This window comes from Labeo rohita, unplaced genomic scaffold, assembly GCF_022985175.1.
Source record: "Labeo rohita strain BAU-BD-2019 unplaced genomic scaffold, IGBB_LRoh.1.0 scaffold_87, whole genome shotgun sequence".
Lineage (NCBI taxonomy): Eukaryota > Metazoa > Chordata > Actinopteri > Cypriniformes > Cyprinidae > Labeo > Labeo rohita.
In genome coordinates this window covers 261,070-276,187 of record NW_026129821.1, presented here as the reverse complement: position 1 = coordinate 276,187, position 15,118 = coordinate 261,070, and the positions used below count along the sequence as shown (strand labels likewise).

Here is a 15,118-nt window from a genome sequence, read left to right as displayed (position 1 = left end):
AGAAGTAAATGTAAAATTTAGTTTTTAAAACTGAAAAAAATGTAAAGTTTATACTTAATGCCTGTTCTTGTTTTAATCATAAACTCACTTTATTTTGATCAGTATCTGATTTATCAAAACTGCGTGCAGACAGACACCAGGAACTGAGTTGTTCAGGGTTATTGTCATTAACTAAAGCTATTAAAACATTGAAATAAAGTGTAGAAATGTTGTCTTGGCGGCTTACTGAAATGAATTAAAGTTGAAGCACTAAAACCACTAAATAAATAAAAAACAAAAGTAAACTTAAAATAAAAAACAAATTAAACCTAAATAGTCATGTCAAAGAAAAAAAAAAAGATGACCATAACAAAATGAATAAAAATTAAACTAAAATTAAAATTAAAAATAAATAAATTAAACCTTATTCAGAATATGAATAAAACTATATTACTTGATTAGTAATACTAAAACAACACTGGAAGTTTGGTTTCTGGAAATATTATATGTCCATTGTTAACCCATGTTTATTATATTATTGCAGTGATTCATAATATTTTTTATGAGCTCAACCACTTTTGAGCTTGAATATTTTCCTGAAGTCCACCTGAGATTTTTTTAATTTAATTTTTTAATTAATTTATCAACACATTCACAGTTCTCTGATGACTGTTTGTCAAATTGCATGCAGCTAAACAAATATTTCATATTTTTTAGTAATTGTTAAAAAAAATAGATTTGATTAATTATTAGCTTTCATCAAGTTTGTGAATTCTTGTTTTAATGTATTCACTGTAAAAACAATTTGTTGAGTCATCTTAAAATAATGTGTTACCTGGAATTGGGCTGCAAAACAATTAGTCGTGATTAATTGATTTAAAATAAAAGTTTGTGTTTACATACTATAAGTGTGTGTTCTGTGTATATTTATTATGTATATGTAAATACATACATATATCAAGGAAAAATATGTTAGATTCATATGTATAATATTTATATATCATGTATTTATAATATATAATAATATATATATAAATATATATCATTGTTTATATATAAAGTGTTTGCATACAATACATACAAATATTTTTTTAAATATATGCATGTATGTGTTTGTATTTATATGTGACCCTGGACCACAAAATTAGTCTTAAGTCGCTGGGGTATATTTGTAGCAATAGCCAAAAATACATTGTATGGGTCAAAATGATTGATTTTTCTTTTATGCCATAAATCATTAGGATATTAAGTAAAGATCATGTTCCATGAAGATATTTTGTAAAAATTCTACTGTAAATATATCAAAACTTAATTATTGATTAGTAACATGCGTTTTTATGAACTTAATTTCGACAACTTTAAAGGTGATTTTCTCAATATTTAGATTTTTTCCCCCCTTAGATTCCATATATTGAAATTGTTGTATCTCGGCCAAATATTGTTCTATCCTAACAAACCATACATCAATGGAAAGCTTATTAATTCAGCTTTCAGATCATGTATAAATCTCAATTTCGAAAAACTGACTGGTTTTGTGGCCAGGGTCACATACACTACCGTTCAAAAGTTTGGGGTCAGTAAGACTTGTAATAGTCTTTAAAGAAGTCTCTTATGCTCATCAAGGCTGCATTTATTTAATTAAAAATATAGAAAAAAAAAACAGTAATATTGCAAAATGTTTTTACAATATAAAATAATGTTTTTTATTTTAACATACTCTAAAATAGAATTTATTCCTGTGATGAAAAGCTGAATTTTTATCAGCTGTTACTCCAGTCTTAAGTGTCACATGATCCTTCAGAAATCATTCCAATATGCTGATTTATTATTGGAATGATCAATGTTGGATAATATCAACAGTTGTGCTGCCAAATATTTTTTGGAACCTGTGATTTTTTTTTTTTTTTCTCAGGATTCTTTTATGAATAACAAGTTTAAAAAGTACAGTGTTTATTCAAAATATAAATATTTTATAACAATGTAAATTATTTATTATTATTAACGTTTAATAAACTTTTAATTATTAACTTAATACATCCTTGGTGAATAAAAGTATTAATTTCTTAAAAAAAAAAAAAAAAAAAAAAAAAAAAAGAAACAATAAAAATGTACTGACCCCAAACTTTTGAACGGTAGTGTATATACATAACAAATATACACAGTACACACACATATATTTTATTTTGAATCGATTAATCGCGACTAATCGTTTTGCAGCCCTAAAATGATGTGTGTTCTACTTTGACTGTGTGTTTATGTCCCTGCTACAATTACGGACATTTAGAAGAGACTTTAAACTAAAAATTCAAATATTTATGGTGCAAAAAGCAGAATAAAGCTCTTGCCTCATTCGCTGATCTTCACACAGCTCATGTGAGATCTGAATGGGGTCGTATGTTTGAGAACTAACATTTAAATATTGAGTGTGGGACTGACATGTACAAAAGTTTAAAACAGAGCTGTCGGCATGACAACACACACACACACACACACACACACACAGAGACAGCTGGAATGTGTTAAAGCAAACACACACAGAACAAGAGACTGAAAACGACACAATGGAGGAATGAGGGAGAGTTGATGAGTCTCGTGTGTTTCTGTGGATTTGTATACATGTGGAACAGACATTTGTCAAAATCTGCCACACTGTGTTTGATACTCCTTCCCACAATGCAACACGCTCGCCTTGTCCTTTTATGTCCGGTGTGATGATTGTCATGTGTGAATCTCTTTCTTTACTCAACAGAAGTTCAGACATTTTTACTCAAAACTGAACTAAAGGAAAAGTCTAATTTGGTGCTTAAGAAATGATGAAAACATCATATTTTGTGAAAACACTGATACATTACAATTCGAAAGTTTACGCTCAGTAAGATTTTTGTTTTTAGATGATTTCTTTTGTTGATTAAGGACACACTCAGTTGTTGAAAAGTGGCTATAAAGACAATTGTAATGTTACAAAAGATTTCTATTTCAAATAAATGCTGTTCTTTTGCACTAAATATTGTGCAGCACAACTGTTTTCAATATTGATAATAATCAGAAATGTTTCTTGAGCAGCAAATCAGCATATTAGAATGATTTCTGAAGAATCATGTGACACTAAAGATAAGTAATGATGCTGAAAATTCAGCTGCGCATCACAGAAATAAATTAGAGTTTAACAGATATTCACATAGAAAATTATAGTTTTAAATTATAATAGTATTTCACTGTTTTTACAGTATTTTTGATCAAATAAATGCAGCTGTGGTGAGCAGAAGAGACTTATCACTAGTCTTCTCTTCTCAACACTTGTCATTTCAGGGTTTCTGGGAGTTTTGCTGTGATTGTGATGTGAACACTGAGCTCTGATTGGTCTGGAAGTACTTCCTGTGTTGTGTCTGGTCCTGATTGGCTGTTGTTTTGTGTTTCAGGATGGCCGCCTCAGTGAAGGTAGCGGTGAGAGTTCGGCCCTTCAACTCCCGCGAAACCAGCCGAGATGCTAAATGTGTCATACAGATGCAGGGAAACACCACCTGTGAGTGCAAACGCACACATAATGTCATTATATTTTACAGTACAGTTGTAATTCAAATATGTAATATTATGCTTTTCTTTAATACCCAATTTTTGTATTTTACAGTGAAATATTACAATAGCACTGTTTAGTATTTTGTTATCTATTTTAATTTAGTAACAATATAGTATAATATAATGGTATTATACTAATAATATGATGTAAATAATTATAATATTTTATAGTTAAATGTAAATTGTAAACACTTTTTTTTCCAGCCCTTCAAGCACAGCAAACCTGGAGCTTTTTTTAATGCATTTTAATCCACATTTGCAATTTTTATTAGAGTGTGTGATGTGTTAGAAGGGAGCATGAGCTATCTTCTGGAGCAAGTCGCTGTCTGAATTTGAGTTTTTCGTCTCACAGGCATCTGGAACCCCAAACAGTCCAAAGAAACAGCGAAGAACTTCAGCTTTGACTATTCATACTGGTCTCACAGCACGGTAAGATCCCACGCTGCCGTTCTCTCCTGCCGTCTGCGCTCCTGTGACTCTGAACTCACTGACGTGTGTGTGTGTGTCCGCAGGAGGACGACCCAGCATTCGCGTCCCAGCGGCAGGTGTATCTGGACATCGGGGAGGAGATGCTGCTTCACGCTTTTGAGGGCTACAACGTCTGTATATTCGCCTACGGTCAGACCGGAGCTGGAAAATCCTACACCATGATGGGAAAACAAGAGCCTGGACAACAAGGCATCATTCCACAGGTACACACACACACACACACACACACACAGTGTTGGGGAAAGTTACTTTTAAAAGTAATACATTACAGTGTTCCGCTACTCCATAAAAAAGTAACTAATTGCATTTATGGAAAGTAACGCATTGTTACTTTTGCGTTACTTTTTGTCACTTGAGCTGGGCTTGCTTATTTGTGGATTGTGTGGATTGAGCGTGCAATGGCACAGATCCGCGAGCTTGTCGAGTGAATATCCCTTTCTCAAAAACATCACTGGAAAGTCTGTAGCTTGGTCGGATATATGCATATGCACACACAGTCATACACAAAGACACACAAACTCACACACACATACTCGAACTTGAAATTCAGTGAGCATAGCAGATTGATTGTGCCGTGTTGTTGTGGTGTTCTTCTGTGAGTGTGTTTGATGAAGTTGTGATGTGTGTTTCTGCAGATGTGTGAAGATCTGTTCCAGCGCACCAGTGTGAACAACGATCCTGATCTGTCCTACTCTGTAGAGGTGATGCTTCACACATACACACATGCAGTCATGTGAAAAAGTTAGGACACCCTATTGAATTCCATGGTTTTCCATATCAGGACATCATTAAAACAAAACCGGTCCTTGGATGGTCTTAAAATTTTGAAAATAAAACCTCAGATGAACAAAACACATGACAAATTGCACCGTGTCATTATTTACTGAACAAAAATAAAGCCAAAATGGAAAAGCCATGTGTGACAAAGTTAGGACACCCTTACTGTTAACACTGGAATTAAGAGGGTAAATCACAGTCAAGCACTGCTGATCAAATACCTTTAATTAACTGATCATCAGCAAGTCTGAGCGCCTCTATAAACGCATAAGCTTTGGCAGTTTGCTGGTCTGGAGCCTTCAGGTGTGAGTTAACACAATGCCAAGGAGGTAAGACATCAGCAGTCATCTTAGAGAAGCAATTGTTGCTGCCATCAATCTGAGAAGAGTAATACGGCCATTTCCAAACTGTCTGAAGTTTATTCACATGTGGGAGACATTTAAAACAGACACCTCTCCTTCCAGGAGTGGACGTCCCAGAAAATTCACCCCAAGAACAGACCCTGTAAAGCTCAGAGAAATGGCAGACAACCCAAGAACTACACCTCAGACTCCACAGGCCTCAGTTCACATGTTAAATGATAAAGTTCATGACAATACCATTAGAAAAATATGGGGCGAAAATGGCATGTTTGGAAGGTTTGGCAGAAGAAAGACATTGCAGCACAGTTTAGGTCTGCAAAGTTACATCTGAAACACAAGTCTTCTAGGAATAATGTCCTTTAAACAGACGAGACCTACGTGGAGATGTTTGGCCATAATGCACAGCGCCAAGTTTGGTGAAAACCTAAAGAGCACATCAGCACAAACACCTCATACCAAAAGACAAGCATGCTGGAGGAGGGCTGATCATTTTGGGCTTGTTTTGTAGCCACAGGACCTGAGCACCTCACAGTCATTGAGTTATCCATGAACTCCTCTGTATATCAAAGTATTCTACAGTCAAATGTGAAGGCATCTGTCCGACATCTAATGTTGGGCCAAAATTGGGTCATGCAACAGGACAATGATCCCAAGCACACCAGCAAATCTACAACAGAATTGCTGAAAAGAAAAGAATCAAGGTGTTGCAACAGTCCAGTCCATGTCTAGAGCTCATCCTGACTCAAATGCTGTGGTGAGAGCTGTGCATAAGCAAATGCCCACAAACCTCAATAAACTGGAGCAACATTGAAAAGAAGAGTGGTCCAGATTCCTCCAGAACGATGTGAGAGACTGATAAAGTCACACAGAAAATGAATGCTTCAAGTTATTGCTGCTACAGGCGGTTGACTCATAGGGTGTCCTAACTTTGTCACACATGGCCTTTCCCTCTTGGCTGTATTTTTCTTAAATAAATAATGACACAGTGTGATATGTCATGTGATGATGTTTATCTGAGGATTTATTTTCCAAATTTTAAGACCTGCCAAGGACCAGATCATTTTTTATTATGTCCTGATACAGAAAACCATGAAATTCAATAGGGTGTCTGAACTTTTTCACATGACTGTATACAGCATTTTGATGACTGATGCCAGTATCTCAGGGAACAGGGTGACAGATATAAAATATTGCAATTATTTGTGCACTTAGTAATGTAGAATCATATTTTATCAAATAAAGACCAAGACCTGATGCAGATCATTTAAAAATGCCAAATATATTGAAATATAAACTACCTGACATTACAGCTGAATACTGAGCTCAAAACAATTGAATATCTTAATACGAAAAATGAAAATAAGCAGCTTTATCATAATTATCAAAATACCAAAAATAGTCCAAGTCAAGGAGCCTTCAAGTTAAAGAAAGGTTGAGAAGCACAATTCTAGTTTAACATCATGATGAATCTGACGTTGATTAATAACTGAAGTCTGTGTTTGTGTTCAGGTGTCCTACATGGAGATCTACTGTGAGCGAGTGCGAGATCTGCTGAACCCCAAGAGTAAAGGTGCGCTTCGTGTCCGAGAGCATCCCATCATGGGGCCGTACGTCGAGGACCTGTCCAAACTCGCCGTGACGTCCTACGTTGACATTAAAGACCTCATGGACGCGGGGAACAAGGCTCGGTACAAACCCACACGAGCGTTTATTCACGTAATCGCACGTTAGCGTGCTCAGATGAAGCGTTCTCACTGTCACGTGTTTGATTGATCAGGACGGTGGCGGCGACAAACATGAACGAGACGAGCAGCCGATCGCACGCCGTCTTCACTATCGTCTTCACTCAGCGCCGCCGAGACCAGCTGACCGGCCTCGACACAGAGAAGGTGTGTGTTTGAGTGAAGTGTGTGTTGGTGCATTTAAGTCATGTCAGATAGATCACGTTTGCACACGTGAATATCACCACAAAGTCACAATTTCAGAAGAACTCTCTTTAAGGCCTGAGTGTCTGACCTGTTGGCGTATCAGTGATAAAAACATGGCAGAAGCAGTGAATGCAATGATGATACTTTTGTTAAAATGTATGAAATTATGTTTTTTTTCTTTTCACAGCACAACTAACTAGTGCTGTACAGTTTGAGTTAAAAAATCTAATTGCAATTTTTCTGAAAGATATGTGATTAAAAACAAATCCAGCTTTGCTGTGCTTGTTTGCATAGCTGCACAATTTTGTCAAAATTTTATGATTATATATCAATATGGCAATACTTCTACTACTACTATTATTATTATTCAGTAAAAAACAAAACAAACCCCCCCCCAAAGTAAGAAATATTATAACTGAAATAATTTACTATAAAATAAAAATTGTGTATTTAATAAAATAGTAACATTTTTAATTTTTTCCTTGCTACTGTAAAATGAAAACACTATTTCTTAAGTTAAACAAGCTTGTACAAAATATGATAGTAGTGTATGTTTAAGATAAACTAGAGTTTATCTGTTTGCAGTGTTTTCATAAATGAATTCACAAGTTTAAAAAATATATAGTTTTTGTTTTTAATTAAGATAATTTAAACTGGCCTCACTCTAACCAAACGCTTACCTGAACACATCTGGTGTCATAATTACAGGGACTTGAATGTGTGTGTGTGTGTGTGTTGTTCACGTGTTTCTCTGGCGTGTGTAGGTCAGTAAGGTGAGTCTGGTGGATTTGGCGGGCAGCGAGCGAGCGGATTCATCTGGAGCCAAAGGCGTGAGATTAAAGGTACTGAAACTGATGTTGACATCCGTAATGAAGACTCAGCGTTTCCATCACTGTCTCACACAAACACTGTCTGTCCATCTGTCCTTCAGGAAGGTGCTAATATCAATAAATCTCTCACCACACTGGGGAAAGTCATCTCCGCTCTGGCTGAAATGGTGAGATGCTTTAATGAAGGATTCTGTTTATGAAATGAGAAGCTCCAGTCTGTGAAATGAATGTGTTGAATGTGTCTGTCAGTGGTCATGATCATTATTTCTGCTGTATTTGAACTCTGTGTGTTTGTGACATACAGCAAAACAGCAAAAGAAGGAAAAGTGAGTTCATCCCGTACAGAGACTCAGTGCTCACCTGGATACTGAAGGAGAACCTGGGTAAGACACACACACACACACACACACACACTCCAGGGCTCGACAATAAGGACTGCCCATTGCTAGTGTCCGTTTCATGGACAACTTAAACAAACAACAAAAGGTAAAGCTGTCAGCTGTGTGGATACTGGCAATATCGTTAACAATTCTCGTTTATAATCGATACTACGGCTTCTTGTTGTCAAGATCTTAGTCTATATGCTGTGTTCTGTTAATGCGTTAAACAATACATGCAGTTTGGTGTTCTTTTTATAGGAGCCAATGGCTCCTTACTCGATTTTGTTTGTCTGGAGCCCTGATATTGTAGGCTGTTGTTTTGACGATCTGACATTATTGAGTATGTCCCTCACTTTAGGAAAAGCAAACAAAAATGCACATGTGATGAAGTAGTAGGTTAAACTTCTGCGCATGCACATTTAGAGTGGATGTGTTAACTGTGTGATTTAGGGTGTGTTCACACTTGTCGCTGCTGTTCGAACCTTGGTGCGGACCAAACCGAGACTGCTAAAAAGATGTGTCTCGGTCCACTTCCAAATGAACTCTGGTGTGCGTCGAATAAAATATGAACGCGATATGGACCAAATACTTCTAAACAAACAAAAAATGAAGTAATGGCAAAATACGCCGCTATGCGACATGATTTCACGAAGGGAACAAGTGATGTATCCAAAACAACATGAGCAGAGGGCAAACATGCAGCAACAAGGAGGTAAAGTGCCTTTTATGAGATGAGGTGGTGAAAATAAGATCATAAACATGCAGCAATGAGTGCGCTTAGTCCAGCAGACAGCATTTAATCTGCTTTAAGTCGAACGTACCTTTTTCTTTTGTTTGGAGTGTTCGGTTAGTTCCGTCACAAAATAAACGTCATTCAACCCGACCAATCAGGTTGTGAACGTATCGCTGTGCCGGTATCTTTAGGTTCGGTATCTTTAGGTTCGCTGTCAAAAATGCCAGTGTGAACGCTAAGTGGACCAGGACCAATTGTATAATATTCCTTTTTGGTCCAGACCAAATGGACCAAATGGACCAAACGAACCAAACTACAAGTGTGAACACACCATTAGTCTTAAAAAGCATCTAGAATACCCCAAAATTCAAAATCAGGCAAAATGTCCCTGTATGTCTTTTATGTTTATATATAAATTAGATAATTAACCAAAACCACACAAAGAGTACTGTTTTTATCCAAATATCAGCAAGATCACAAAGTGATATTGATTTTATACAACAGTTAATAAAGAAAACGTTAATAATATTAAGAGACTTACGTTTTAAACGTCATATTGTTCTTCTTTTGTTCTATTTTGCCAGCGGAAATAGCTCCAAACAAAGATAAAGACAATGTTTTGCATTTCTGAACAACACACCACACTGTTTGCCTCTGAACAGTGTGAGTCAGTTGAGTCAACTCACTATTAAGTCAGTCTGAATGAATCATCCATTTGACTAAATCAGTTGAATCTCAATGAATCACTCATTCACTCATTGACTTGCTGCCTCCTACTGGTGTTTTTAATTTCACAATTAAAGTGTCTTTTTTTTTTTTTATATATGTTTTTTTATAATATTTATACAGTGAACACAGTGTGTTATGCAGTGTGTTTACTTGCCTAGCCACATTTCAAATTTAAATGAGTTAAGTTATTAAAGTTACATCGTTTTCGGTGCCATAAGGTTATTTGTAAAGGTTACATTTATCAGAAACAATGAAAACAACAACTATTTTATTTTATTACTTTTTTTTCTGTGGGGCCAGTGAAAATTTTGGCAAGTAAAAATTTGAACAGATGGCCCGACCGGGCCAGTAGAAAAAATCCTTAGTGTTGAGCCCTGCACACACACGTCAACACACACAGTTGTGATTATGACGTGTGTTTGTGTTTCAGGTGGTAACTCTCGTACAGCTATGATCGCTGCTCTCAGTCCTGCAGATATTAATTATGAGGAAACACTCAGCACTCTCAGGTACGTCAGTCAACCCAGCAATCAATCAATCCATGCATCGACGAACCATCCGCAAACTTCCTGTTGTGTGTGTTTGTGCAGATATGCTGACCGTGCGAAACAGATCCGCTGTAATGCTGTAATTAATGAGGATCCAAATGCTCGTCTGATCAGAGAGCTGAAGGAGGAAGTGAACCGACTCAGAGATCTGCTGCTGTCACAAGGACTGAGCCGACTGATCACTGCTCCAGGTACACACACACACACACACGTTAGACACTGAGTTTTAAGTTTTAGTGTTTAAAAGGTCTCTCTGCTTGTCTGTCAGCTGCTGAAGTCAATAACAACCGTGTGGGCGTCACTCTAATGCCTGCTGACTCCGCCTCCAACGGTGCTCCGCCCACATCTGCACCTGTCCCAGGAGAAGGCCCCGCCGTTGAGAGCGACCCCGCCTCTCTGGGTGACCACGGCCAATTAGAAGAGTTTCAGGGCGAGATGATTACCAACGAAGAAGCAGTAGAGAGACTGAAGGTACGAGAGGGTGGAGCTATGATGGTGGGCGGGGCATGAACTAATCAGCTTCATGTGCTCATACACAAACATTAATGTGTGTGTGCAGGAAACAGAGAAGATCATTGCTGAGCTGAATGAGACATGGGAGGAGAAGCTGAGGAAGACGGAGTCTATACGACTGGAGAGGTAAAGTACTATGTCTGAGGTGTCATTAATACACCAGATGACAGTCAATAATTTAATAAAAGGACATGAAATAGCGATTTCAGATAGTGATTCAAAACCAGTGCTTCTGCAAAATTTAGTTTAAAATATACCTGTTTATTATCTTATTATTCATAAAAATGTACAAAATTGATATAGCAACAAGATAAACCTTAAAAACAATATTTCTGTAATAGTAATACCGACATTACTCTGATTTATTTTTAATACAACTGAAACTAAGACACAAAAACGGTTGTGTTTCTATGTGTCATATAAGTTTAGTGCTGGTCTGTCAGATTGTTTTTGTTTGTTTTCATCTGTCTTTGATTAGATATTTTAAAATTACAGTTATAAGAACAAATATATTCTAAAAAAACTCCTTTTGAGCATTTACTTGAATAAATTGTGTTGTATATTTCATGTTATACTTCTTTATTTCAATGTATTTCATCATTAGTTAAAATGTCAGAAAATAAATGATTCATTCAGATTAATTTCTGACCATGATGTAAATGCTCAGATTTTCATGTGATCTGTGTGTTTCCTGTGTGCAGGGAGTCGATTCTGGCGGAGATGGGAGTGTCCATTAAAGAGGATGGAGGAACTGTCGGAGTGTTTTCACCTAAAGGGGTCTGTACACACACACACGCACACACACACACGTTGTGTTTACATGTTTTATGGGGACATTCCATAGGCATAATGGTTTTTATACTGTACAAACCCTATTTTCTATCGCCCTACACCTAAACCTAGCCCTCACAGGAGACTGTGCACACTTTTACTTTCTCAGCATGATTTATAAGCCTGTTTCCTCATGGGGACCTCACAAATGTCCCCACAAGGTCAAAATTTACTGCTATTACTATCCTTGTGGGGACATTTGGTCCCCATAACGTGATAAATACCAGGTACACACACACACACACACACACACACACACACACACACACACGCACATATATACTACATAAACACACAGTCTAAAGATGCTTATCTGTGTGTTTCAGACTCCTCACCTGGTGAATCTGAACGAGGATCCGCTGATGTCTGAGTGTCTGCTGTACTACATCAAAGAGGGTGTGACCAGGTGAACAAATCAAAACCATCATCATCCAGTTCAGACTCTGTGACGGAGCTGCAGGGTTTTCGTGAGATTGTAACAGATGCTGAGTCACTTGGAAAATAAATAGTTGGAAACTAAGAATGTGTTTAGAGAATTAGATACTCTGATCTGGGATTTTAGTAAATAATTGAGCTGATGATTGTTGCGCTGATATTAATCCGTGATATTCATCTGTGTGTGTTTGTCAGGGTTGGTCAGAAGGACGTGGACATCAAGCTCAGCGGTCAGTTTATTAAAGAGCAGCACTGTGTGTTTTACAGCTACATGAACCGGAATGGAGGAGGTAAGTGTGTGTGTGTGTGTGTGTGTAGTACAGTTCATTAGTGTTACATTAGTGTAGTATTGCAGTACTTAAACCGGTGTTAACACAGTATTTTCCTAATGGTCGTATGTGATGTGGATAAAAGCGTCTGTCTAATGCATAAATGTAAATGTGATTAGAGTCTGGAATGGCAGACAGAGCTCCACAGGATAAAAGACAAAGATGAACTTGATTTAATTTGACAGCATCATGAAAGCGAACTAGAAAACATTTAACAGTCAAACGTGTTTGACGCATCTGTACTAAAACCATAAAAGCACATGAGGAATATTATGACAAGTAAACCGCGTGAGCAGCTCCTCTGATGAGTTCAGTGAACTTCAGAGAGGTTCGAGATCACTCATCATTGAAGAAACGTACATTTTGAAACAATATTATATCATTATCACTACAGGCCTCTACATTTACTTTTCTTCTCAGGAGCACAGTCAAAATTTTAGAAGCACCTAATCAATAATCAACAAATCTGATCAAAAATTAGCCTTCCCATTACGAGGTGATATTTGACTCCTTAAAGTGATTTACAGGGGAGTTTTTCTACCTTTATTAAAAGTATGTCTGTCATCTTTTATGTCACATTTTTAAAAATATATATTTTATAAGCTTTTTACAATTTCTAATTAAAACATCAGAATAAGAACAAGTAGAATCAATAACCAATCCAATGAAATCAGTATTAACAAAACTAATTAGTACTACAGAGGTGCACAGAAGAACACAGAAGTGTCTTGTAGGTGTATTTTCATGTGTTTAATGAGGCTCAGAGGTGCATGAGTGCAATCAAATTCATAAACCTCATGTTGAGATTAATGTTTTAAATATAAAATGTAGAATACAGAAATATTAAATGATTTAAATAACTGAAAAGATGCTTTAAACAACGAATCTGCCAGTAGGTGGCGGCAAGTCACTGATTTAATTACTGAATCATTCATTCATTTGATTTGTTTGAACGTCTGATTCATTCAGGAATAAAGCAAGTGACTCTTTATGAATGAGTCATTGAATCACTGACTCACTAGATTTGTTTAAAAACACACGTTCATTCATAAATGAAACAGCGCTGTGTTTGAATGGAGATGTGCAGCATAGTCTTGTTTCAAACTATTTTTGACGATGAAATAGAGCAAAATCAGACAATAGTGTTACAGTCAGACAATGTGAGTCACTTCATTTGAACTTCTTGTTTATTGAACTGTTGTATTAAATCAGTATCTCATTTACAAAAAGTTCATCTTAGTTCATCATGATCTCACAAAGTTTCATTATAATGAATGAAGTTCTCTACACTTTACACTTTGTTTATGAAAGGATTGGTGAGATACGTGTGTGATTCATTACTCAATGCTGCAAAAACACGTAGAAACCCTTGAATCTCCCCTCAGCGCAAACACAAATATGCTGATGGGGTCAGTCGCACTGATGCTCCGAAATATTTATTCATAGTCGCACGCAGTAGTTTTCAGTCGCAAATGCCACTGAAATGGTCACAGCACTGTAGAGGCCTGCACTATAATAATAATAATAGTAATACTAATGTCATCTACATAGGACAAGCATTTTGGAAAACAGATTGATTGAATGTAATAGTGATGATTTTGTTTAAATAATCAACAGAACGGCCCCTGCAGTAGTGACATGATAATAGAGGAAAGGCGACGCTGTCAGACTCAGAAACTATCGTCAGCACTAGTAATGTGTTCAGGAAGCGTCTCGATTGAATCACTCATCTGTATGAAGTCGTTGTTAGTGTTAGCGCTCAAGATATATAGTTCCTGATCTGTTCTCGTGCTGAAGTATCAGTCGTGTCCTTGTGAGATTCACACTCATCATGTGACGTCGACAGCTGTGAACAGAAAGTGTGAGTACTTACTGCAGCGGGGCCCTGTGTGATCCGCTTTATTTCTACCCAAATTACTTTGTATTTTTTCATTTATTATTTTCTGCTTTCATTTATTTTTTTAATGGTTTTTCATAATCAAAAAGATGTCTAATTAATTAAATAAAACTCTTAATAGTTTAATGATTTATTCAGATGTAAAAAAAATAATGCCCCTATGCTTTATTTTTTCAGAAATTGTCAGGGTTCTGTGTTTTATGATTTAATATGGAGTTTTTAAAACGTCACTCAAATTAACACATAAAACTTTGACGTTTATTAATTTATTAAAGTTGTACAAATAATCATGTCCTGTTGTGCTTTATTTTTTATGTTGTTTGTTTTAACATGAACGCATAAAACTTCAACAATTTAGTTCAGGTTTTAAAATGTAAACAAACATTTAAACTATTCCTTTAATTTTTTGGCAAACGAAGTGCAGCACAACATATGTTTGCTGTTTAAATTAAAACATGAAAGAAATATTCTCTGATATTGTTTAACCCTTTTTTAAAAAAAACTGTATTATATTATTGTTATTACTATCAAACTACGCCTTTGTTTCATTGTTTGTTTTGAATATGCGCTCTCTAGTGGCAAAAACTAATGGTTAAATTACATTTTAATAATCAAAAAGATGTCTAATAAATTGAATAAAACTTTTAGCAGTGTAAAGATAAATTAAAATGTAAAAAAATTCTGTGTTAATTTTTCTGGTTTCTGGTGTTTCATGATTGAATTGAATTGAGTTAAACTGACTGCATGTTTCACAGCAGTTAAATATTCATAGACTCCAGTGC

General features: G+C 36.1%; 1 protein-coding gene across 1 annotated transcript in view; it reads left to right on the top strand.

The window, feature by feature from the left end:
- Nucleotides 1–15,118, top strand: part of si:ch73-375g18.1 (kinesin-like protein KIF1C) — a 28,428-nt gene that overhangs the window by 2,093 nt on the left and 11,217 nt on the right. Inside the window, exons 2-17 of the mRNA XM_051105024.1 lie at nucleotides 3,399–3,502; nucleotides 3,908–3,984; nucleotides 4,068–4,247; nucleotides 4,680–4,745; nucleotides 6,693–6,871; nucleotides 6,961–7,072; nucleotides 7,876–7,953; nucleotides 8,043–8,108; nucleotides 8,246–8,324; nucleotides 10,214–10,292; nucleotides 10,374–10,522; nucleotides 10,600–10,802; nucleotides 10,891–10,970; nucleotides 11,546–11,621; nucleotides 12,002–12,081; nucleotides 12,306–12,400. Of these exons, the coding sequence (XP_050960981.1) occupies nucleotides 3,400–3,502; nucleotides 3,908–3,984; nucleotides 4,068–4,247; nucleotides 4,680–4,745; nucleotides 6,693–6,871; nucleotides 6,961–7,072; nucleotides 7,876–7,953; nucleotides 8,043–8,108; nucleotides 8,246–8,324; nucleotides 10,214–10,292; nucleotides 10,374–10,522; nucleotides 10,600–10,802; nucleotides 10,891–10,970; nucleotides 11,546–11,621; nucleotides 12,002–12,081; nucleotides 12,306–12,400 (1,702 nt within the window). The 5' untranslated portion in view covers nucleotide 3,399. The remainder of the gene's footprint in view (nucleotides 1–3,398; nucleotides 3,503–3,907; nucleotides 3,985–4,067; nucleotides 4,248–4,679; nucleotides 4,746–6,692; nucleotides 6,872–6,960; nucleotides 7,073–7,875; nucleotides 7,954–8,042; nucleotides 8,109–8,245; nucleotides 8,325–10,213; nucleotides 10,293–10,373; nucleotides 10,523–10,599; nucleotides 10,803–10,890; nucleotides 10,971–11,545; nucleotides 11,622–12,001; nucleotides 12,082–12,305; nucleotides 12,401–15,118) is intronic.